Here is a 21,813-nt window from a genome sequence, read left to right on the forward strand (position 1 = left end):
ACACCAGGAGCAGCTTCTGCCCTGAGCAGCTCCGTGACTAATGCTCGTACTGTAGCCCTGTGTGGGACAACGGGCAGCGCCCCTGGGTTACCAGAAGCATCTTAACAGGGACTGATAGCATGTCCTGTGCTGGAAGGGACCCCCAAGGACCATCAAGTGCAGCTCCTGTCCCCACACAGGACACCCCAACATTCACCTCGTGGGGCTGAGGGCCTTGGCCAGACGCTTCTGCAATATTGTCAGGCTCAGTGCTGTGACTGCTTCCCTGGGAGCTGTTCCAGGGCTCCACCACCTGCTGGGGGAAGAACCTGCTCCTAAGGTCCAACCTAGGGGATCAAGTGCTCCCTCAGTCAGTTTGCAGATGACACCAAATTTGGCAGGAAGGCTCTGCAGAGGGACCTAGACAGGTTGGATCCATGGGCTGAAGTAAAAGTCTAGAGCCCAGGGGTTGTGGGAGCGGCTGAGGGCCCTGGGGCTGTTCAGCCTGGAGAAGAGGAGGCTGAGGGGAGACCTCATCGCTCTCTGCAGCTCCTGGAAAGGAGGTTGGAGTGAGGTGGGTGCTGAGCTCTGCTCCCAAGTCACAAACGATAGGATGAGAGGGAATGGCCTCAAGCTGTGCCAGGGGAGGTTTACACTGGATATTAGAAAAAATTTCTTTACTGACAGAGCGGTGAAGCCCTGGCAGAGGCTGCCCAGGGCAGTGGTGGAGTCTCCAACCCTGGAGGGGTTAAAAACCCATGTGGCCATGGCACTTGGGAACACAGGTTAGCAGGCACAGTGGGGTTGGACTGGATGAGCTTGGAGGTCTTTTCCAACCCTAATGATTCTATGAGCTACTTCTACAGGATCATCTCTAGGGTTACAGACCAGAATATCTCGTGCCTGCTCTGCCCACACTCAGACTGGGTGTCCAGCAGCCCTGGTCACAGCAGCAGAATCTGCAGCCACCGCAGGAGAAACGAGGTGCCAACGGCTGCTCTATGGAGCTGCAGTTTTGTCCCATTCACCACCACACGCTGCACTGGAACAGGCAGTGATTTACGACTGGCTTCAAACAGTAAGAGCCAACTTATACTGGCTTCAAACAGTAAGAGCCAGTATACTTCGCATCACCAGAATTTAAATGATTTCTCCTATTCTGACCTCTGTCTCGGGGAGTAAGAGCTGGATGGCTTTGGATAAGCTCAGTATCCAGAGCCAAGCTGTGCTCCCCCTGTATTGTCACTGCCATCGTAATAAGTGACCCAGAGTGGCTGCAGTGGTGGGAGAAATCTGATGCTGTGCTGGTATTTGGTAACATATGACTTCACGTTTGGACGTCATAATGATCACCACCCGCTGAAAAACCAATACCTTCTCAGAACTGCGGAAATAAGAGACTATTTATTTCCCCTAGGACATACATTTGTTCACAGCCCTGCAGAATAACCTGATATTCTCATTTTATCCCAAATTATAAGAAAAATGTCCTTTAAAAACCATACTTTCAGGCTGCAAAGGAAATTGTGCTCCAAAGAATTGTAGCTGGAGGACAGGAGTGATGCATTCAGAGACTAGGCAGGGAACCAAGAAGGTTCCTCTGCTGACCCAGACCAGGGTTATGGAAAAAGAATGGGAATGCATCTGCATTTTTCCGTTCCTTTCAGACTGCACGGGGCTGGGGAGAAAGCTGGGAAGCCTGAACACACCATCCCAGCTGGGCCAAGGGGGTAATCCGTAAGATGCTCCTAATGCAGTGAGAGAACTTAGAAGGCTCAGGACATGGGACAAGTCTTTATACTGGTGTCCCTGTACCTTTTTGCTTTGCACGCCGACGGGGAGAGGCCATGACCTTCTCCAGATCAATCATTGGCTCCTCCGTGATCGGTTTTCCCTCCTTCTCCCACTGCGCAAGGATCATGGCTCGGAGCAGAGGTGGGTACGGAAGGTACCGAATGGTGTCCTCCACCACTGGGGTGAATTTCTTGAAGGCCTCCTCCTCGTGCTTGGGCACCAGGCGCCAGTCGTGGTACATGACCTGGTCGATCTCTTTGAGTTGCTCTTCAGTTTTGCCTGAGAAAAGATGATGAAACCAGTGGACAACACCGTCGACAACAAAATCCCGACAGGAAACACAGCAAGTGTCAACTCTACAGTGTCAAAAGTGCTACAACAGCAACGTAAAGGAAATTTTCCAAGGATCAGACAGCATCTTCCCTGCTCTGCTATGGAATCCCACTTCTATCCTTGGAAATCACATGAGAAACAGGGTGAGAGGACTTCAGGCGAGTTGTTCAAATTCTCTTAATTTAAAATATCGCTTCATCTCTCTCTGGTTCCATTTCAATGGCTGAGGAACAAGAGCAATTTTTCCCTACAACAATGAAAGGTTCCTAGGAAATTTGATGTTAAAAAATACCCAACAACTTTAAAACTTTTGAATGAGAAATGTTTTGGAAACTCCAGTAAATGACAATCATTTACCTTGTATAAAGCAGCTTTAAAAAGGGAAATGCACTCACCCAACTCTGGACGTTACTTTAACCCCCCACTCATATAAGTTTACTTGCTGTCACTCACATTTTATCGATGGCTTTACCAGGAATACTCTCATGTTCCTCTCGGAGCCCAACAGCCACTGCCACTCCATCCTTCCCCACACTGATTCTCTCACAACACTCCTCAGGAACATGTTCTGAGGGCTACATCCCAGCATTCCCAGACAAAACAGAATCACACAGAATCACACAGAATCACAAGGTTGGAAAGGACCCATTGGATCATCGAGTCCAACCATTCCTAACACTCCCTAAACCATGTCCCTAAGCACTTCATCCACCCGTTCCTTAAACACCTCCAGGGAAGGTGACTCGACCCCCTCCCTGGGCAGCTGTTCCAGTACCCAATGACTCTTACTGTGAAGAATTTTTTTCTGATATCCAACCTGAACCTCCCCTGACGGAGCTTCAGGCCATTCCCTCTAGTCCTGTCCCCTGTCACTTGGGAGAAGAGGCCAGCTCCCTCCTCTCCACAACCTCCTTTCAGGTAGTTGTAGAGAGTAATAAGGTCTCCCCTCAGCCTCCTCTTCTCCAGGCTAAACAACCCCAGCTCTCTCAGCCGCTCCTCGTAAGACTTATTCTCCAGCCCCCTCACCAGCTTTGTTGCTCTTCTCTTCTGACAGCAGCTCTGAGAAAAAAACATTTCCCAAGCGCAGGCCTGCATTTTTTAGAACCATAGAATGGTTTGGGTTGGAAGGGCCCTCAAAGCCCATCCATTCCCACCCCCTGCCATGGGCAGGGACACCTCCCACTGGATCAGGGGCTCAAAGCCCCATCCAACCTGGCCTTGAACCCCTCCAGGGATGGGGCAGCCACCACTGCTCTGAGCAACCTGGGCCAGGGCCTCTCCACCCACAGAGCAAAAAAGAGTAACGAGCCCCTACCCCGCATTCCCCCTGCAGACACCTGCCGGTCTCGTCCTCCTCAGGGCTGCTCCCAGCTCATTCTCACCCGGCCTCAGTTTGTGTTTGCCCGTTCCCCCAGCTCTACCCCTCACGGAACTAGTGGGTTTTACCTCGGAAGGTGAGGTAGCCCCAGGCTCTGCCATGGTCCATGTCCTGCAAAAGGAAATGACACAAGAAGTCATTACTGTTACAAGAAGTGGAATATTTTGATTCAAGCTAAAGTAGAGTCAAGTTTCATCTGCGTAATTGTGTTCTTTGAAAGTCAGACAGAATGTCCCTCTGAGAGGTGTTTCAAGCAGTTTTTCCAGATGCTTTTCTTTCTTTGGAGATGAGAACGTCTGTTCAGTGTGATCTGTGCTGATCAGAGGTGTCTGCTGCTGGAATCCCCTCTGTTTGCAGCCTCTCCCCCTCTCAAATGCAAGGTCAGGCAGAGCTGGAACCAAAGCTCCAAATTAGCAGAGATTTGGCTGTGGTGGAGTTCATCATAACATTAAAATGAGTCCTTGGAGAGTAATAGAATATGTTTGAGATTCCTGGGAGAATTTATCCAGGATGCTGGTAGCTTTCTCGCCCACCTGGGCCACTGCTGGCTCACACTCGGCCACTGTCACCCAGCACCCCAGGGCCTTTCTTCCAGGCAGCGTTCCAGCTGCCCTTTCCTAAGCCTGGAGCTGCATAGGGTTGGTGTGTCCCAAGCACCGGACCCGGCCCTTGACCTTGTTGACCCCCAACACCGCCAGGTCCTTCTCTGCCAGGCAGCTTCCCAGCCGCAATCCCCCACCCTGTCGTGGGACCCAGGGTGGTTGTGTCCCCACGGCAGGGCCCTGTTGCCTCTTGTCCCTGCTGTCACCCCTGGTGTGCCCATATCTCCATGTTGCACTGGTCCCCCCCGACCCCTGTCCCCACTGTCCCTGTCCTTGTCACCTGTCCTCCATCCCCCTCTGTCCCCACTGTCCTTGTCCTCTCCGTCCCCCTGTCCCTCTGCCCCCTTGTCCCCTTCGTCCCCCTCTCTGCCCTCCCTTTCCCTCTTGCCCCCCCAACTCCGTGTCTCCCTGTCCCCACCCCATCCCCCTGTCCCTGCTCTCCCCCCATCCCCTTTGTCCCCATGTCCCATTGCCCCCCCTGTGCCCCTTGTCCCCGCTGTCTCTCTGTCCCCTTGTCCTCTTGGTTCCCGCTGTTCCCCTGTGCCCACTCTCCCCCCTGTCCCCACTGTCGCTCTTGTCCTCCCTGTCCCTCTTGTCCTCCCTATCACCCCTGTCCCCACCTCGTCCCCTTGACTCCCTGTCCCCTCTCTCTCCGTGTCCCCCTGTCCCCCCTCTGCCCCCCCCATCCTCCCTATCACCCCGTCCCACCCCGTACCCCTGTCTCCTCTGTCCCTCCTGTCTTCCCATCCCCTCTGTCCCCCTTGTTTCCCCTGTCCCTGCTGTCCTTGCCCCCTGTCCCATTGCCCCCACTGTCCCCTCATCCTCTCTATCACCCTTATCCCCACCTCGTCCCCCTGTCCTCCCTTTGTCCCCCGTTCCCCTCCATCCTCCCTATTCCCTGTCCCCACCCCACGCCCTTGCCCCCCCCATTTCCCCTATCCCCGTTTCCCCTTTGTCCCCATCCCCTCGTCGCTGCTGTCCCCCTTGTCCACCCCATCCCCCTTGTCCCTGCTGCCCCCGCCCCACCATCCCCGCTCTCCCCCCCGTCTCCCCGACGCCTCTGTCTCCCGTTCCCTCTGCCTCCTTGCGCCCCTGTCCCCTAGTGTCCCCCCATCCCCTAACCCTAACCTTGTCCCCTCTGTCCCCCTGCTCTCCCGTTGTCCCCCCATCCCTCCTGTCCCCTCCCCCCGTCCCGTACCTCAGCCGTGTAGTCGGGCCTCACCCTGGCGATGACCCAGTAGCAGGGCTCGTCGTGCGCCCCGAGCCAGGACTTGCGGGTGACGGTGCGGCCCTGCCCGAAGCGAGGGAGGCGGCTCAGGAGCGCCAGGAGCCGCTGCTCGCTCCGCGCGTCCTCCCAAGCGCGCACCGGCAGCCGCTTCTGCGTCAGCGGCCGCCGCAGGGTCTCCGGGTCCAGCGCGAACCGCTGCGATTCCCGCGGCCGCTCTTTCAGCGCTCGGTACTCGCGGATCTTCTTCGCCATCGCTGCGATCGGCCGGTAAAGCTTCTTGCGGGCCATGGCGCCCGGAACGGCCCCGCGCGGCTTCCGTTTCCGCCCGGAACGGTTTTGCTGGGACACCCGGTGCCGTCCGGAACCCCTCGAAGGGGCACCGGGAACGGCCCCGAACCCCGCCGGCGAGGAACTGTCCTATGCGGCCGCCGTTCCTGATCGGAACCCGCACGCCGCGAAGCCGGGCCTCCTGCCCGGAGCGGCCCCGCGAGCATTGGAACCTGGAACCTGACCCGCCCGGAACCGCCTTGCGCGGTTCGCGTTTCCGCCCGGAGCGTCTCTAAGAGGCACCGGGACGGTTGCGGGTCAACTGCGGTTGACCCGCCCGGAACGGGCCCTGTGTTTCCTGATATCCGGTCTAACCCTCCCCCGGCACAACCCGAGACCTTTCCTCTCGCTCCATCGCTTGTTCTTTGGGAGAAGCAGCACCCACCTCCCTCCAACCTCCTTTCTGGGAGCTGCGGAGAGCGATGAGGTCTCCCCTCAGCCTCCTCTTCTCCAAAATGAACACCCCCAGGGCCCTCAGCTGCTCCCACAGCCCCTGTTCTCCAGACCCTTCTCCAGCTCCGTTCCCTCCGGATGCGCTCCAGCCCCTCAAGGTCTTTCGTGGGGTGAAGGGCCCAAAACTGGCTCCGGCTACAGAGCAGAAAATCGAACCTGTCAGGGGAAAGGGTTCTTCGCTCCCCTCTGTGCTGCACTGGAGCAGCCGCACCCGTTCCGTGCCAGCTGCGGGGCCCTCGCCACTGGCCCCGAGCACACAGAGACTGGCGGGGGTCTGCAGGGGAAACGCGAGGTAGGGGTTCACTACGCAGCAAAACAAATAAAACGTGTGTTAAAAGTTGTTAATGCTCCTAAAATGGAGCGTTTCCTCTTGAAAAAAAGCCAGGGGAGTTGTGAGGAGGAGGATGGACCTGGCGAAGCTGGTGAACGCCAATTTAGAATAAGATACATGACCTCGATCCTTTATGGACGGACTTGGAGTGCTGGGGATGAGAAGCTCAACGTGAGCCAGCAATGGGCGCTCCCAGAAACCACCGTGTCCTGGGCTGCATCTAGAGCAGTGGGACCAGCAGGGAGGGAGGGGATTCTGCCCCTCTGCTCTGCTCTGGTGAGACCCCATCTGGAGCCCTGTGTCCAGTTCTGGAGTCCTCAGCACACGAAGGACATGGGAGGGGGAAGGAGAAGAAGAGGAAGGAAGGAGGAGGGGAAGCAGGAAGGGGAAGGTGACAGGAAGGGGAAGGAGACAGGGAAAGAGAGGAAAGATGGAGAACGGGGAAGAGAGGGGTGAGGAAAGGATGAGGAAGGAAACAAGGAGAGGGAAGAAGGTGGAGGGGAAGGGAGGAGAGGAGAGGTGATGGGAAGGGGAAAGGTGAGGAGAAGGAAGACAGAGGAGGGGAAGGAGAGGAGAGGGAAGAGGGGGAAGGGGAAGTGGGAGGAGGACGGGGCAAGGAGAGGAAGGGAAAGGAGAGGGGAGAAGGAGGACGGGGAGGGTGAGGGGAAGGGGAAAGGGAAGGAGAAGGAAGGGGAAGGAGAGGGAGGAAGGAGGAGGGCAAGGGGAGGTAAAGGGAGGAAGGAGGAGGAAGAGGGGGATGATGAAGAAGAAGGGAAGGGCTAAGAGGATGAAAGGGGGTGAGGAGGGGTGTGAGAAGAGGAATGGGAAGGAGAGAGAAGGAGGAGGGGGAGGGTGATAGGAAGGGGAAGGGAAAAGGGAAGGAGAGGGAGGAAGGAGGAGGAGGGGGACGAGGAGAGGAAGGGGAAGGCAAGGGGGAGAAGGCGGATAAGAAAAGGATGATAAAGGGGAAGGGAATAGGTAGGAGGGGAGGAGGAAGAAGGGGAGGGGAGGAAGAAGGGGGAGGAGATAGAGCGGGAGAGGGAGGAAGAGGAAAGAAGAGGGAGAAGGGGACGCGGAAGCGGAGGGGTTCCGGGTCCCGCCCCCGCCCCACGTGACCTGTCCCTCCGCCCCGCCCCACGTGACCCGCCGCCCACGTGATCCGCCCCTCGGGTCCCGCCCCCAGGTGGTGTCAGCCCTGCCGCCCACGTGATGCGCGCGGCCAATGGGCGCGGCCGGCCCGGTCCCGGCAGCCCCCGCGCGCGGCGGGGCTCGGTCCGTAAGATGGCGACCGTCAGCCTGCGGCTCGGGGATCTGGTGTGGTGAGTGACCGGGGGGGAGCGGGAGGGGGGATTTGAGGAGGATTTGGGGAATGAGGGGGACTCGGGGAAGCAAGGGGAGGTGTGCGGGATGGAGGGATGAGGAGGATGAGGGGACGAGGGAGGATGAGGGGCCGGGAGGGGGATGCGGGGGGGAACAGGGATGAGGGAGTGATGGGGGTACAAGGGGGAACGAGAGGCATATGAAGGAACAGGGGGGATGCGGGGGGAATGGGGGAATGGAGGGGCGCTGGGGTGGGAGGGGTGAGAGGGGTGGGGGGGATAAGGGGAGGCGCAAGGAGGACAAGGATGAGGGATTGAGGGGGGACGAGGGGGATAAAGGGGGGATTTGGGAATGGGAGGATGTGAGGAAACTAGGGGAGATCTATGGAGTGGAGGAGATGAGTAGGATGAGGGGAGATGCAAGGAGGACAAGGATGAGGGGGCAAGAGGGGATACAGAGGGATAAGGGGGGACAAAAGAAATGTGGGTGAGGCTTGGGGAATGGAGAGATGCGAAGAAACTAGGAGGGATTTGGGGAATAGGGGGATGGGGAGGACAAGGATGTGTGGGGAGACGAGGGGGATGTGAAGGAGAGAGGAGGATGGGAGGGATTTAGGGAGTGGGGGGATGTGGGGAAACTAGGGAGGATTTGGGGAACGAGGGGACTGGGGGATGGAGTGGAAAAGGGATGACGAGGATGTGAAGGAGCGAGGAGGATGCAGGGGGATTTATGGAATGGGGGGACACAGGGAAACTAGGAGGGATTTGAGGGATGGATGGATGGATGGGGAGGGGAGATGGAAGGGATGAGGAGGATGTGAAGGAGCAAGGAGGGTGAGGGGGATGCAGGGGATGAGGGGGATAACAGAGGGAGTTAGGATATAGGGGGGATGAGACTGCAAGAGGGAGAGAGGGGGGTGTGGGGGAACCAGGGAGGATAAGGAAGAGATGAGGGGAGATGTGGGGCAGCAAGGGAAAGTGAGGGGGCTGTGTGGGGTGAAGGGGAATGAAGAGAGGTGCAGGGGGACCAGGGAGTGTGCAGAAGTACAAGGGGAAATGGGGCGGATGTGGGGAACGGGGCGGGAGTGAGGGGGAGCAAGAGGGATGTGGGGAACGAGGGGGGGATGTTGGGGAACAATGGGGCTGGCAGGGCGAAGACTGGGGAGGGGCGTGAGGGGAAGGACCTGGTGCGAGATGGAGTGATCGGGTAAGCGGTCTGTGCGGGCCTGGCTGAAGGATCCACTCCCAGGGGAGGTGGGAAGAGGCCGTGAGCCGGCTGGGCTGGCGGCAGGGGAGCAGCAAGGCCCACTCCTGGCACCGCTCTTGTGGAGCAACCTGGCACAGCAGCGGCTGTTCCTCCCTGCAGAATTTCCCCTCACCACTCCAGTTTTATGTTCCTCAGTGGGCTGTGATTCTGTGTTTCCTGGTCAGAAGAGCAGAGGGGATTGCATGGAGCCCTGTAAGCACGGATTTTTAAGTGCGTAGGCTCTACTTGACAGGCCAGGGTGTCCTGTGAGGGCTTGCGAGAAATGGCTAATCCCCAACACGCAAGTGCGGGCGTTTGTATTTATGTCCCGGATAAAAAGAAATGCACGCTACAGGCTGTGACAGCTGCAGCTTCTCTTCCGAAAAATTGACAGTGCTCTGAAGTTGTCTAATTTATAGCAAAGTAAGTAAGGATTGGTTCCTTTTAGCAAATTTTTTTTTTTCAAATGAGTATTTGAGAGCACAGTGCTCTTGGGTTTGGAATGCAGATTATCCTGCTTTAGTTTTGTACACGGTGATCTCGACAGGTTTTGTTTCCAGAGCCATCGCAGAGGAGTAACAATAAGACAGAAACTTGTGAAAGGCTTTGATAAATGTCTTGTTTGGTACAAGAGTGGAAGTATCGAATATGAAACAGTCGTGGTTGCAGCTCTTGGCAGTCTTCCTGCCTTGCCGTCACCCCAGGGTTGTCTGTGCAGCGTTGCAGCCTCAGGAGGGGCTGCACTGCTGCTTGTTGAGGATTTGTGGTTCAGGAGCTGGTGAGCTCCACAGGTTCTTTGCTGGCCTCTTGCAAGACAATGACTAATGAGGTTTTTTGAGCATGCTGCAGCCACAATAAGCAACAGGATTAAGGCAGCCTTGTAGAGGCAAAAATGAATGTCCCTTCCTTCTCTGTGAAGAAATCTTTGATGTAGTTTTTGTAACGGAAACATTTGCAATTGTAGGAAATAAACTTCTCAGCTTTTCTTATGGCTCCTTTTGTTTTTAGCACACCTTAGTGTGGCGGTGATCACCTGAAGAAAGCAATAACGGAACGCCTGTTCCAGGGGTCCTGCTGTTAATGCTTCCCTGTGAGAACTTGTCAGAATCCTAGCTCTTTGCGCAGTTGGGTGGTGGCTGCTCTGCTCACCCCACTGTTCTGTCTGAATGGACACTAGTTACCAATCTGGGCTTTGGTTTGGTTGCCTGTATCAGTACTATCTTCAGTTCCTTGTGAGGGAATATCCAGTCTTGCAAGAATAATAAGCGCTATAGTGCTAGATCGTCCAGATGGTCACTGTGCCGCTGCTGTTCAGTTCACTTAAATTTGGATAGTGCAGTGAGTTCCTGCTCAGAGGCTTAGTTTAGGTGCGAGTATCTTAAAAATTATTTCTCAGCTGCGTGCCTCACCTTTCACAATAGTTTTTCACTGTACGTTGTAACTCTCTTAGTAAGAAAAATATGATGTAAGGCAACAAAGTAGGCATGGGCTTTTTTTTTTTTTTCTGGTTCTAGCACCTAACATTTTCTTTTTTCTCTAGGGGCAAGCTGGGCCGGTACCCTCCATGGCCAGGAAAGGTGAGCCTTGCTCGTGTTTTGGTTTCATTTTGTTGTTATTGCTTTCTTACATTTTATTTGTTTATTTTTGCTTTTTCCTTCTGCACAGAGAAAGCTTTTCCTGAAAGAGTTGCATTTAAAGGTTAAAATGTGGAGGTTTTGTTTGTTGGTTAGTTTGGATTTTGGTTTTTGGACTTTTTTTTTTAAATACGAACCCCACAAATCTAAGCTGTGAACCCCTTTAGGGCTTTATTTAGTCTAGGAGTTCACCCTGTCGCTAGCAGCTGTTAGTTCAAGTGGAATGAAAAGCAGCAGAGCACAGTTCATCCAGCTCTGCAACTGACTGTGTTTCCCAGATTTAGTTATTTAATTGCTAGCACTTTCTCCAAGACATATTTCTCTCCTCCCATCGTCAATTGGTTAAATGCAGTGTGTTAAATAATAGAAATAAAGCATCTGGCTTCAGAAGTTACTGTTTTAGAGCTCTGTTTTTAGGGTAATAAATCTAGGGGTGGGGAGTTAAACTTTCTTCTCTGGTTTGGTTGGTTTTTTCTGATGGAAGGCTGAAAAGATTTTTTTTTTTTTTTAAAGAAGAACGGCGTGCCATTTTTATTATTTCTCCCTCTCTGAAAGAGCTTTGTTGTTGGTGTAGGTACGAGGACTAAGCATGCTAAGATAACAGCATGCGACAGGGAGAGGTGGTATCAGCGTGGCTGACAACCATAAACGTTTGGTTCCACTCTGGTTATTGGATGGAGTTAAGTCCAGGCTCCCCTGCAGGCTTTCAGGTGTCACTTGTGTGACTGAGTGACAGCTTTTCTCTTCATTGATATTTTAAACTTTATAAGCAATCTATTCTGGGAGTAAAAACAAAGCTTTAAATGTCAATTTTAGAAGTTACATAAGTGGAACACACTTTTACTCATGCCAAGTGACTTTCTGAATTTAAGAAAAGATCGTTGGCTTAATGTGTTTGGGACAGGGAGAAGAAAACCTTGCTAAGAGTGTGGTGATGTATTGGGGGAGTTTGAGTACCTTTTCACTCCGCTGCAACGTACCCATATTAAAGGAAATACATGGGTTACATATTTACGTGAAAGACTTAAACCAGATTCAAATTCTCGGTCAGATAAAACATAAATAAAAAATTAATCTGCAGTAGATGTAACGCACGACGGCAAGATTGCAGAGTATGAATTTTCATTATATGTCTTTTAACTTTCACTTCTGATCACCTTCAGATTGTTAATCCACCTAAAGATCTGAAGAAACCTCGTGGGAAAAAGTGCTTCTTTGTGAAGTTTTTTGGAACAGAAGATCAGTACGTACCTGCTTGTTTTCATCTGCTGAAAATACTGTGCCATGTAGTGTGGATTGTTGGCGAAAGAAATACTAACACGGCGCAGTGCAGCTGTGCAGAGGATTGTCTTTGGTTTGCACACAGAAAGATTGAGCTGTTATTGCATGCTGTGGCCGTTCTGGGTATGTGAAGACTGTAAAGACTTATGTACTCAATCAGGTTAGGATTTTAGCTGCTGCTGTGCTCTCTTTAGCTTGCCATTTATAGGGGAGTGGGTGTGCTGAGACTGGGGTAGGATTTAGACTGTGGCTGTGTACGAGAGACGCTGCTGAGAGTATTCATTGGGCTTTCTGCTGGAAAAATAAACCAGCTTGTATGCTTGCCATTTGTAAAAGCATACCCTGCCACACCTGATGGCTGAAACCACTCTTGCTGTGCTTTGGAAAGGCTTTGTAGGGTAGGAAAGCCAAAACTACAAAGGCTACCTTTTGGCAAGGCAGAATTTATTGATTCCAAACATGTGTGCAAAATCATAGTTGTCTTAGACTTAGTTACTTACAAACTGGAAAAAAACCCAAACCCTGAGTACGTCCATATTTCTTGAAGCAGAGAATTATTTTGCTAGCTTTTCAGTTTTTCCTTTTATTTTCTGCTGGTTTGCATTAAGTCATGCCAAACATTTTGGAGAAAAGCTAACAAGAACTGAGACCATTTAATGGATGTTTCTTAAGGAAGTGATTTTCAACTGTTAAATTATATTTGCTCAGTATTGAAAAGTCATTTTCCATTGAGAGCTTAGGTCCAGAATTGATGGAGTAGAAGTGAACGTTGCATGCTGCTAGGAACATTTGTTGGATCACTAATAATATAAGGCAGGTCAAAGTTGATTTGAGGGTAGAGGGTATTTTTTGGTGGTGGCATCGTTGTTCATCATGGTTATCCAAGCTCATCAAGCTCTAAAAGTTGAGGAGATTGGCTATTTCTGTCCCAGTTGTTCTTGATTCTTGTGCTTCACGTTACTTATATGCAGAAATGTGTTACATTAAGACAGGTTTTGAAAAAGCGGTCATACGTCTGTGGCACTGTAGCTGAGATTAGCAGCATGATTGCAACTGAAGAGTTCAGAGCTGCAAAGTAATCAGGATTTATTACAAGTTTCTGGAGCTGTGGCTGGGGAAAATCCTGTTGTCTGGCACAGTAAGGTGGTGTGGTCGTTGTTGTGTGTCCAACCCCCCTCCGTCTTGTGAAATTTAATTGTTTCCTGCTAGATAATTGTGATTTAGAAATTTTCTCACTTTGACTGGCACGCCCTACCTGAAAATTCAATAGGTACAGATACTGTTCCCTTTGTTCTTTTAAAATAATATTGATGGACAGCAGAGAGAGAAGCTTGTGTGCCTGCTCTGTCCTGACTCGGAGCTTTAAAGAGTGTGAGTGTGCTTGTTCGAGCTGTGCTGTTCTGACCAGTGTGCTGCGTGAGTAAATCCTTGCCTTGGAGTACAATCAATGAACTACACCAGGAAAAATGTATATTTAATTTAAAATGTGAGCACGAAGAGAAATTCCCTTTGCTTATGTTGTGCAAGTCAACTGCTGTGTTTTGTGAATACGTTTTTCTAGGTGTGTTTAAACAGTAAGTAGAAATAATGCGGTTGACAAAATGTCACTGCTCTACATCATGAACAGCGTGACGGATAGGAGGAGCAAAGCTCCCTCCCTGACTGTAGTCTGTGATGTGACGAGCACACTGACTCATTCTGACATCCTGGTGCATCTTGCTTCTGTTTCCTAGCACTTCACTCACTCTGCCACTTAGAAGTTTGTAGGGTGACGTTACTGTATTGCAGATCTTGTTTTTACAGCACTTCTCTAATTGTCTTACTCTGCTAAGGTTTAAGAGGTGGGATCTGGATATAAGCTCCTTGCCCACTGTCCTGTGTATGCGCGGCGATGGTCATGCTGGTTGTGGGGTAGAATCCCTCTCACAAACTTCAGAGGATGTCTGCCAGCTGGTTCGGCGATGGGTGGGTGATCTCAGACTTGATAGTCTTATTTCTTCCGAGAGTTCCCAGGTAACTGCTGTGACTAGAAATGCCTGATTCAGGCTAGTTAAAAATTTTTTCTTCCTGACTTACTTGGCTCCAGTTTGCTGTAACAACAAGTAAGGAGGAAGTTGCTTGGAAGTAAGAACCGGGCAGGTGAATAAAAACATACTGAGTTTAGAGGTTGTTTTGGTGTCGCATAAAGATAGGTTTTGGTTATCTGTGAAATCCTGAATGGCTTAGGATACAGCACAGAAAAAACACATTTTTCTTTCCCTGTATATTGAATACTGATCCTTACTGGCCTGGTACAGTGCTGCGGTGAAGTGACTGAAGACAGACAGCAACTGGAAGACTGCAGGTAGGTTTGGCCAGACATAAAAGTGAGAGCGTGCATGCATGCATTCCAACTGTGCTCTAAGACCTGGCGTTTGATAGTTTCTACTGAGCTCTGTGCTCCTGATGTTCATTGTGTTGACGAAGTTAGTTGCTTCTGTTGTCTTCAAAGCAATAGGATTTCTGAAAGATAAGGATTCTCTACCTATGGAAGAATAATTTTCTTACTTGCTTAAACTGTGAAGTTACCCCTGTGAAGTTACCACAGTGAAAGTCTCCTTGGGGTTTGTAGCAGTAATATAGCATCTGTGTCCTGTTCTAAGTGATTGCCTTAATCGCGATGCACATACTTGTATTATGTCTCTTACCAGTTTGGAGAGCAAGTTGATAAGGAGATTTTTCTAGTCTGCCTCAGAGTTCTGAGTGTCTTTTCTCAGAGCAAGTCACACTTCATCTAAAATCAAGAAGAGTTGATGTTGCCTGCCTATAGACCTGGCAAACGCAAAACAACATCCAATTATGGGAGTATAAACAGCAGTTTTCATTTAAGTCTTTCTAAATACGAGTGGAGCTTTGACCTCTTAGCTGTGTTGTTATCTATGCTTTTCAGATCGTTTTAAGACCCACTTTTATTTCCCAAGCTACACTCTTGGCATAGGAAATTTTTATAGGCCATTCCAGTAGTTAAGTACTGTGATGTAAGAACTTGTACATTGCTACGTATGTGCATTTATTGCTTTTATTAGAACTAGTGGACTGACAGGCACATAGAATAGTTAGAATAGCTTGAGTTGGAAGGGACCTTAAACGATCATCTAGTTCCAAAGCATACAATTCATTCTGGGTGTGCTTCATCCAGTTCAAAATGTTCTTATGTTTCATGGCCTGCTTGGGAATTCGTTATGGCATTGTCAAAACTAAACAAAAATCATTGCTTTGAAGGCATCGTCCAGCTACTTTACATAGAAGCACTAGGGAGAGTCCTGCAGTCATCAGAGTTGTGTGTACCAATGCACACGTTCCCCTCCCATCACACCCACTCCCCCCATAGGTATTCTGTAATAGCCAGAAGATCTGGCAAGTCATGGATACTGAAGTTCTGATAGGAAGCTGGAGCAGTCCAGTCGTACTCATAGCACCTTTTTGGAGCATCGGTACAATGTGGTGGGGTCAAGAGGCACTTTCTGACTTGATATATCAAGGAAAAATGGAAGGAAGCTTGCAATCCAAGATAAGTACGCTAATCTGTGGCCTTACCATTGGCACAGATATTTTAGCACCGTACTCGTGGCGTTCCCATCCTCTGTATCCTGTTAGGATGCAACCCCCTACCCTCCTTTTATGCTGCTGTTCTTCCTGGTTTTCAAGGAGAGACACGTTTCTAGATGTAGTCTTTCTAAACTGTTCTTTCAGGCCTCGACATCAGGAAACGCTTAAAGTTTGCTGTGTGCTGAACGTGGCGCTCCTTGGCCATGTGAGGAGCCAGAGGGGAAAGGCCAGGCTGACAAAGGGTCACTTTACGCTGCTGATGTTTTTCAGGGAGACAGATTATTTCGTGCCGAGCTCTGCGGTGCTGTGGCCAGGCTGCTGTACAGCAGAGCCGGCTGGAATGCTGTTTGACATCTCTGCAGGCAAAGTGCCACAGCTGAGACTCACTACAGTCAAAGCTTGTCCACCTCCTGCTGATCTCTCTGGATGTGCAAGTACTCAGCAAAATGTTTTTATTGTACAAATTGGAAAAATCTAGTTCTTCAAATTTCCTTCAATGTTGTCCACTGCTTCTTTTCTTCTCTAAAGTATTGCTTGCTTTTAGCTGCGTGGATGTTTTTTCTGATTTAGCATGGTCGGTTTTGTATTTTTTTTTTTTTTAAGAAATGCACAAGTCCAGTTCCAAAGTTCAGCCATTTGAGTTGTTTTGCTGATGAAAAGTAGGGCATTCCCTTTCAACAGCAGGAAACCCATCCTGACTTCTCTACTGTGTGCTCACACACACTGGGCGTGTAAATAACCCAGCTATTTTCTTTTGACTTTCCAAACTGGTTGTGTCAGCATTTAGAGTGCGCATCTAAACTGCTGCAGTGTCAGACTTTGTGAGATTTTTCCCAGACTGGAGTAAGTAATAGAAAGTTGGAGATATGGTGCCGCTGTGTTCTGTCCGGAACTGTAAGGATTGCAAAAAGTGAGTATTTGTAGCTATTCTTCAGGTTCCATTTGTCCAATTCATGATTAGGTATTAATATCTTTAGACTGGAAGAGAGGGGCTGAAAAGTTGGGGCTTTTAAGGTTTCTTTTTCTGTGCTAAGCTCACATCATGGATTTGAAGCTGGTATCTCAGGCTGCATCTCTTTTGTGCCACTGTTTTCCACGCAGCTCCGGGGTACTGCTCCTTTACAAGCATTCAGAGTTTTAATTATTGTTCCTGACTATAACATGAGTTTTACATGAGCCCTGGTGGTATAACAATAATATTTGGGAGCAGTTGAGGAAGGGGATGGAGAGTGAGCAGAGAAGCCTGTTTTTTTACGTCTTCTTACTTTTGTTTAGCTCACTCTTTACAGATGCCAGATGACTCTCGTGGAGCAGGATGAGTACAATCTCACCTTAATCTTGACATCTTCAGTACTCTAATGTCACTGATGCTTTTCGAGGGCATTAGTTCATTGCTGAGTTGGGAGAGGAATAGTAGTTCCTTTTGTATGTTGTGTCCTACAGACCTGTTACCTAAATACTGGCCTTCCTTGGCATTGAGGTTATTGCTTAACAGAGAGAGATCTTATGTATAAACATGGATGATTTTGTTTGATGGAAAGGTCTTTCATTTTCAAGTGTTTGAAACATTGCACACAAATGCTTTATGGACACCTGGTGTTAAAAGACATGGCCAGATCTTACAGAAAGCCGTTCAGGTAGTTGACACAAAAAGGATAAATTTGGAAAGAAAAGACCATTTTTTTATTAGTAGTATTTTTTCTTCCTTTTTTTTTTTTCTTAATTAATAATTAACCCTTGAGGCAACATTTAAGGCTTTTTCACTTATTAGTTTGTCTCTGAGAGCTTTAGCTCTTTGTCCTGGGGTAGCACAAGTGCCAAGTTGTACCTTCAAAGCCTGGAGCCAGAGAGCTTTGTGCTTCAGACTTTCTCCGTACTAAAGGAAAAGTATTGAGAAAGGAAGCAATGAACGTGTGCAGTAAGGAGGAGCAGGAAGTGTAGATACCAAAGAGTGTGCCTTGATATAAAAACCCCTCTATTTTTATTTATAACTTCAAATCTGGCAGCAATGTTTGGCTTGCTTTATTATAATAATAGAATCATGGAATGGTTTGGGTTGGAAAGGACCTCAAAACCCATGCAGTTCCACCCCCTGCCGTGGGCAGGGACATCTCCCATTGGATCAGGTTGTTCAAAGCCCCATCCAACCTGGCCTTGAACACCTCCAGGGATGGGGCAGCCACCACTTCTCTGGGCAACCTGGGCCAGGGCCTCTCCACCCTCACAGGAAAACATATCTTCCTAAGATCTCATCTCAATCTCCCCTCTCTCTGCTGAAAACTGTTCCCCCTCATCCTATCCCTGTCTTCCCTGATCAAGAGCCCCTCCCCAGCTTTCCTGTAGGTCCCTATTAACATATTCCTACGTTTTAATGCCTTTATGTACATAATGGCAAGGCTTCTCATGAGTTGATGCTGTGCAGTACCACATGCTTCGTCACTGGGTGTCACACAGAACAGCTTTATGGTATAAGAGAATTTTAAGAGCTGTTTCACTGTAATGTTCGGGCAGCCAGGGGGGATTCTCTGAATTGCTGCTGGATGACAGGCTCTAGGCTGAAAGTAACAGTTTGACTAATTCCATTACATTAAGTCAGTTATTATGGAGAAGGTGTAAACTAAGTAGAAGGATTCAGCTTTGTGTGCAGGAGAGCACTGGGTCCTGTTTCCAGGCTGTGGTGGAATCCTGCTGTAGGCTCTGCTATCAGTGAGGAAGGCATGGGACGTTTTTAGCAGTCAGTTCTACTGGAAAGCCTCATCTCCAAATGCCACCCAGAAAGTTTGTCTCCCTTAAACAAGTTGATTCCTACAAACAATAGCTAACACCTATGAAGAGAGAGCTCCAGCAAGTTTTAAAGAGTTTACTGGGCTTTCCTACCTAGTGAAGAGAGGACAAGCAAGATCCAGCAAAGCATTATTTGGTTGTGTTTTGTGTTCTGTTTCGGTTTGGTTAGTTGTTTTTCTTTCACTTCATGTTCAGTTTAGCTGTATGACACGATCCTTATGGTGTCTGAAAAGGCAGCTCTTAAACCACATCACCTGCTTGCAGGAGCCAGACCACACTGAAATCATGGGTAGTTAATGTAACAGATGTTTTGGGGCCAGAGAAAATCAGTTCGACTGGTTTTCACTGTGTTGGGCTGCTGTGTGCTGAGAAGCACTGCTGGCCACCTAGGCTCAGGAAGAGTTTTAGCAAAACTTAGGCAGGTCTATTTTCAGCAGGATGGAAACAGCTTTGTAACAGCACAACTGTTAAGCCTGGGCTTGAGACTGGGGAGAGGGGAAGGTAGTGCGATCTCTGCAAGAGGCACAAGGAGGGTTGGGAGCAAAAACATTCCCCTAAGCTGTGGTGGAGGAGCAGTAGGAGAGCTTGTCCACCTGAAGGGAAGAAGAGTTGTCCCCCTGTTCTTGACCTCTTAACCATTTGGTCAAGAAGTCCTGTTCAGCAGCAGTGGAAACGGGAAAGTCATTTGAGTTTCCCCACAGGCCTGCAGTCAGGTTAGTACTCTGCTACTGCACCGATTTATCTTAAGATATCAGCAGTGAAGAAAATGAGAGTTTTATTTCCTCCAAAGTGAATATGTTTTTGATGACAATATCAAGGCGCACTGGAAACACATTCAGCAGTGAGCTGTGGCATTCATGCTCACTGTTTGTGATCAGCTCTGTTGTGAGATATGTAATTTTGGTTTTTCTCTCCAGTTTTTGCAGGCACAGTATGTTCGAACGAGGGATTGATGGCTTAGAATTGTTGCGTGGCCTCTACTTTCAGTATCCTCTCGAACAGATTCGTATTATTGGCTGACTTGTGTGGAGGCGTTTGGTTGTGGGTGTTTCTCCTGGGGATGCAGGAGCAGTTACTCCCTTTGTTCTATACAACTACCTGTGATCACATCCAAAAGCTGTCTTGCTGACAGAGAATATGAATAATGCTTAGAGCACAGCACTGCTAGCGTGAAAGGATATAAAACTTGAGAGAAAGCAAGTAAAAGTGCTAGAAGCGCTAGAAGAAAAACCTCAGGCCTTCAGGTTGTAGAAAGCGAGTTTGGGCTGCTGTCAGCAGTTGCTCTGGAGAAACAAAGTGTGTCTGTGTTTCTAAAACTGAGATGCTTGAAGGTTGCTGTTTGGAGAATCTAACTAACTTTGTTTTGGTTTCTAGTGCTTGGATCAAAGTAGAACAGCTGAAACCTTATCACGCTCACAAAGAGGAAATGATAAAGATTAACAAGGGTAAGCGCTTCCAGCAAGCTGTGGATGCGGTAGAGGAGTTCCTTAGGAAAAACAAAAGCAAGGACCAGGTGAGTGGGTTCTTTTTTACTGTATGCATCAAAACAAGTCTTGGCATGAATGATGGTCAGATGCGCTTCATGTGGAAGGAGTTTGTTGCCTCTGGCAAGCTGATGGGGTTTTGTTTTCATTCCTTTAGTGGTATTTTTTTTTCCTTATTCTCTCTTCTTCCCCATTCAGTCGTTTTTTGGTGAGGAAAAAAGTGTTGTTAAACTGATGGAGAAACTGAGGAAGCTAATTGATCTGCTTATGGTCATTTGATAAATCAGTCTTAAGTCTTGGGCTAGAATTTGATATCTACTAATCTTGTCTTAAGTATATTGGAAGTGCATATACTTGCATGCGCTCCCAGCAAGTCTTCAAGTGGCCTGTTCCGTTACTCGCTTACTTAAACTGATGTATTTTTGCAGGAGAACTAACCCGGAACTTCCCTCACAGTCTTCAAAGGGCTAACAAATACCTAGTTTTCAAGTGACTGTGCCGTTGTTTTGCGTGATAGTAATCAGCACAGGATCCTTCGCATCCTTGGTTTTGCATGAAAATCATTCCAGCTCTTCTCTTCTTTCCTTACCATCTTCTATTCTGTAATCTCTCAGGCGTCTTCCCATAACTCCAACGAAGAGAAGAACCGGCGTAATTCCAGTGAAGAAAGAGGCAAGCAATCTGCTGGTGAAGAGAAACGTAAAGCCAGTTTGTCTGAAGGGAAGTTGAAGAAGGGCACAGGGGAAGGCAAAAAGAGGGTCTCTTCTGTATCGTCAGAGAGAGGATCAAAATCACCTTTGAAAAGAGCCCAGGATCAGAGCCCCCGAAAGCGGGGGCGCCCACCCAAGGACGAGAAGGTTTGTGTTGTGCATGTCTGCCAGTGCCCTGTGGACTTTGCAGATGGACTCTAGGGTTGACTGGCACCTTGGTTAACAGCAGGAAGAGTCAGTTCAGTATCAGGTTTTTTAAGCTTGTCCATGGTACTCTAGACCGTTTGGCTGCTTGATGCCTTTGGCAAGGATATTGTTAACTCTTCTCAGTTAGTTATTCTGGGTGGCTCTATTTGTATCTTTGAAAGGGCTTTGAGAGCTGTATCTTTAGACTCCACCTTTCATCTTGCCAGCCCTCAAGTTCAGTTTGTGTGGGAAGGATTAGTGAAGAGTGGTGGGTTTTCATCTGATTCCTGACTTCTCCATCTCATCTGCTTTGTATGATTAAATGAGTAGTAGTCGCTCAACTTCACCTTCAGTCCTTAAAGAGGATGGTGTATTCTTGAGGGCTAGGGCTTAAAGAAGAAACTCTTGTAGCCTGGGAAATCCACCAGAAGAAACAATCATTTCAGCTTCTACGCTATAGAATGTATTTCCATCCTCAATTATGAGGTTCCAAACTTGGACCGTTATTATTTTATCTCCTTTACTTTTCTGTTATTTCTGGATCTTGTGGCGGCAACGATAGCCACCAGTACTTTGTCTACCCTCATCTAGAGTTCCATTCCATTTATTGTGGAACTCGATGTTGTGGTCCAGATCTTCCTTTTCCGAACGGGTAATTATTTCAGTGGATTATTACAACGCAACTGCTCCATCGGAGATGACACCTGAAGACCGCTGGGAGACTTCAGACGATACACCGTGTGGCAGCGGGCTTGCTCACCTGCACTTTGAAGAGTTCGCCTTGTCCTCTGCTTCAGTCTTTACTTTCAGTGCGCTTCACGATGCGAGTCAAGATGGTAGTCTTCGATCTCCAAAGCTGTGAATGGATTTGCTTTTGCTGGCTGAACAGCAAACTCTTTCTTGATGTAGTAAAATGAAGCTGATCATCCTAGATAATGGCTATGAAGGAAATACCAGCTTTTTTTCAGCCAACTTCTGTTACATCAGGCTGTACAACAGAGCCCATTAGTTTCTCCGTTTAGGGAGAGTCGGGGGAGAGGAGGAACGGATGCGTATTTGAAATCTTACTAATGATTACAGAACATGTCCTGACTGGTTGCTGGCAACCTGCTTTCACCTTACAAAGTGTCTTGCTGTGGCCGTGCTGTATCTTCAT

At 49.0% G+C, this 21,813-nt stretch overlaps 2 protein-coding genes across 5 annotated transcripts in view; one reads left to right on the forward strand and one right to left on the reverse strand.

The window, feature by feature from the left end:
- Nucleotides 1-1,364: 1,364 nt before the first annotated feature.
- On the reverse strand, nucleotides 1,365-5,866 carry MRPS34 (mitochondrial ribosomal protein S34). The gene is made up of 3 exons (XM_054080279.1): nucleotides 5,285-5,866; nucleotides 3,553-3,595; nucleotides 1,365-2,052 (listed from the first exon to the last, which is right to left on the reverse strand). The coding sequence occupies exons 1-3, from the start codon at nucleotides 5,600-5,602 to the stop codon at nucleotides 1,775-1,777; spliced, it is 639 nt and encodes a 212-aa protein (XP_053936254.1). The 5' UTR covers nucleotides 5,603-5,866; the 3' UTR covers nucleotides 1,365-1,774.
- A 1,756-nt stretch (nucleotides 5,867-7,622) lies between these two features.
- GLYR1 (glyoxylate reductase 1 homolog) overlaps nucleotides 7,623-21,813 on the forward strand; it is a 28,686-nt gene continuing 14,495 nt past the window's right edge. For 2 of the 4 annotated variants that reach the window (XM_054080275.1, XM_054080276.1), the window contains exons 1-5: nucleotides 7,623-7,744; nucleotides 10,531-10,567; nucleotides 11,788-11,867; nucleotides 19,652-19,790; nucleotides 20,376-20,618. In XM_054080275.1, coding sequence (XP_053936250.1) covers nucleotides 7,635-7,744; nucleotides 10,531-10,567; nucleotides 11,788-11,867; nucleotides 19,652-19,790; nucleotides 20,376-20,618 — 609 coding nt within the window. In that variant the 5' untranslated portion in view covers nucleotides 7,623-7,634. Of the gene's footprint in view, nucleotides 7,745-10,530; nucleotides 10,568-11,787; nucleotides 11,868-16,256; nucleotides 16,404-19,651; nucleotides 19,791-20,375; nucleotides 20,619-21,813 lie in introns of those variants that run through there. The other 2 variants (XM_054080278.1, XM_054080277.1) reach the window with 2 other exon arrangements.

This window comes from Cuculus canorus, chromosome 15, assembly GCF_017976375.1.
Source record: "Cuculus canorus isolate bCucCan1 chromosome 15, bCucCan1.pri, whole genome shotgun sequence".
Lineage (NCBI taxonomy): Eukaryota > Metazoa > Chordata > Aves > Cuculiformes > Cuculidae > Cuculus > Cuculus canorus.

Excerpts from the sequence above, each read along its gene's own strand:
- MRPS34 (XM_054080279.1), bottom strand. The coding sequence starts at position 5,602 with ATGGCCCGCAAGAAGCTTTACCGGCCGATCGCAGCGATGGCGAAGAAG. Across the intron at positions 3,596-5,284 it reads GGCCCGACTACACGGCTGAG|GACATGGACCATGGCAGAGC; the intron begins GTACGGGACGGG and ends TTCCTTTTGCAG. Across the intron at positions 2,053-3,552 it reads GGGCTACCTCACCTTCCGAG|GCAAAACTGAAGAGCAACTC; the intron begins GTAAAACCCACT and ends ATCTTTTCTCAG.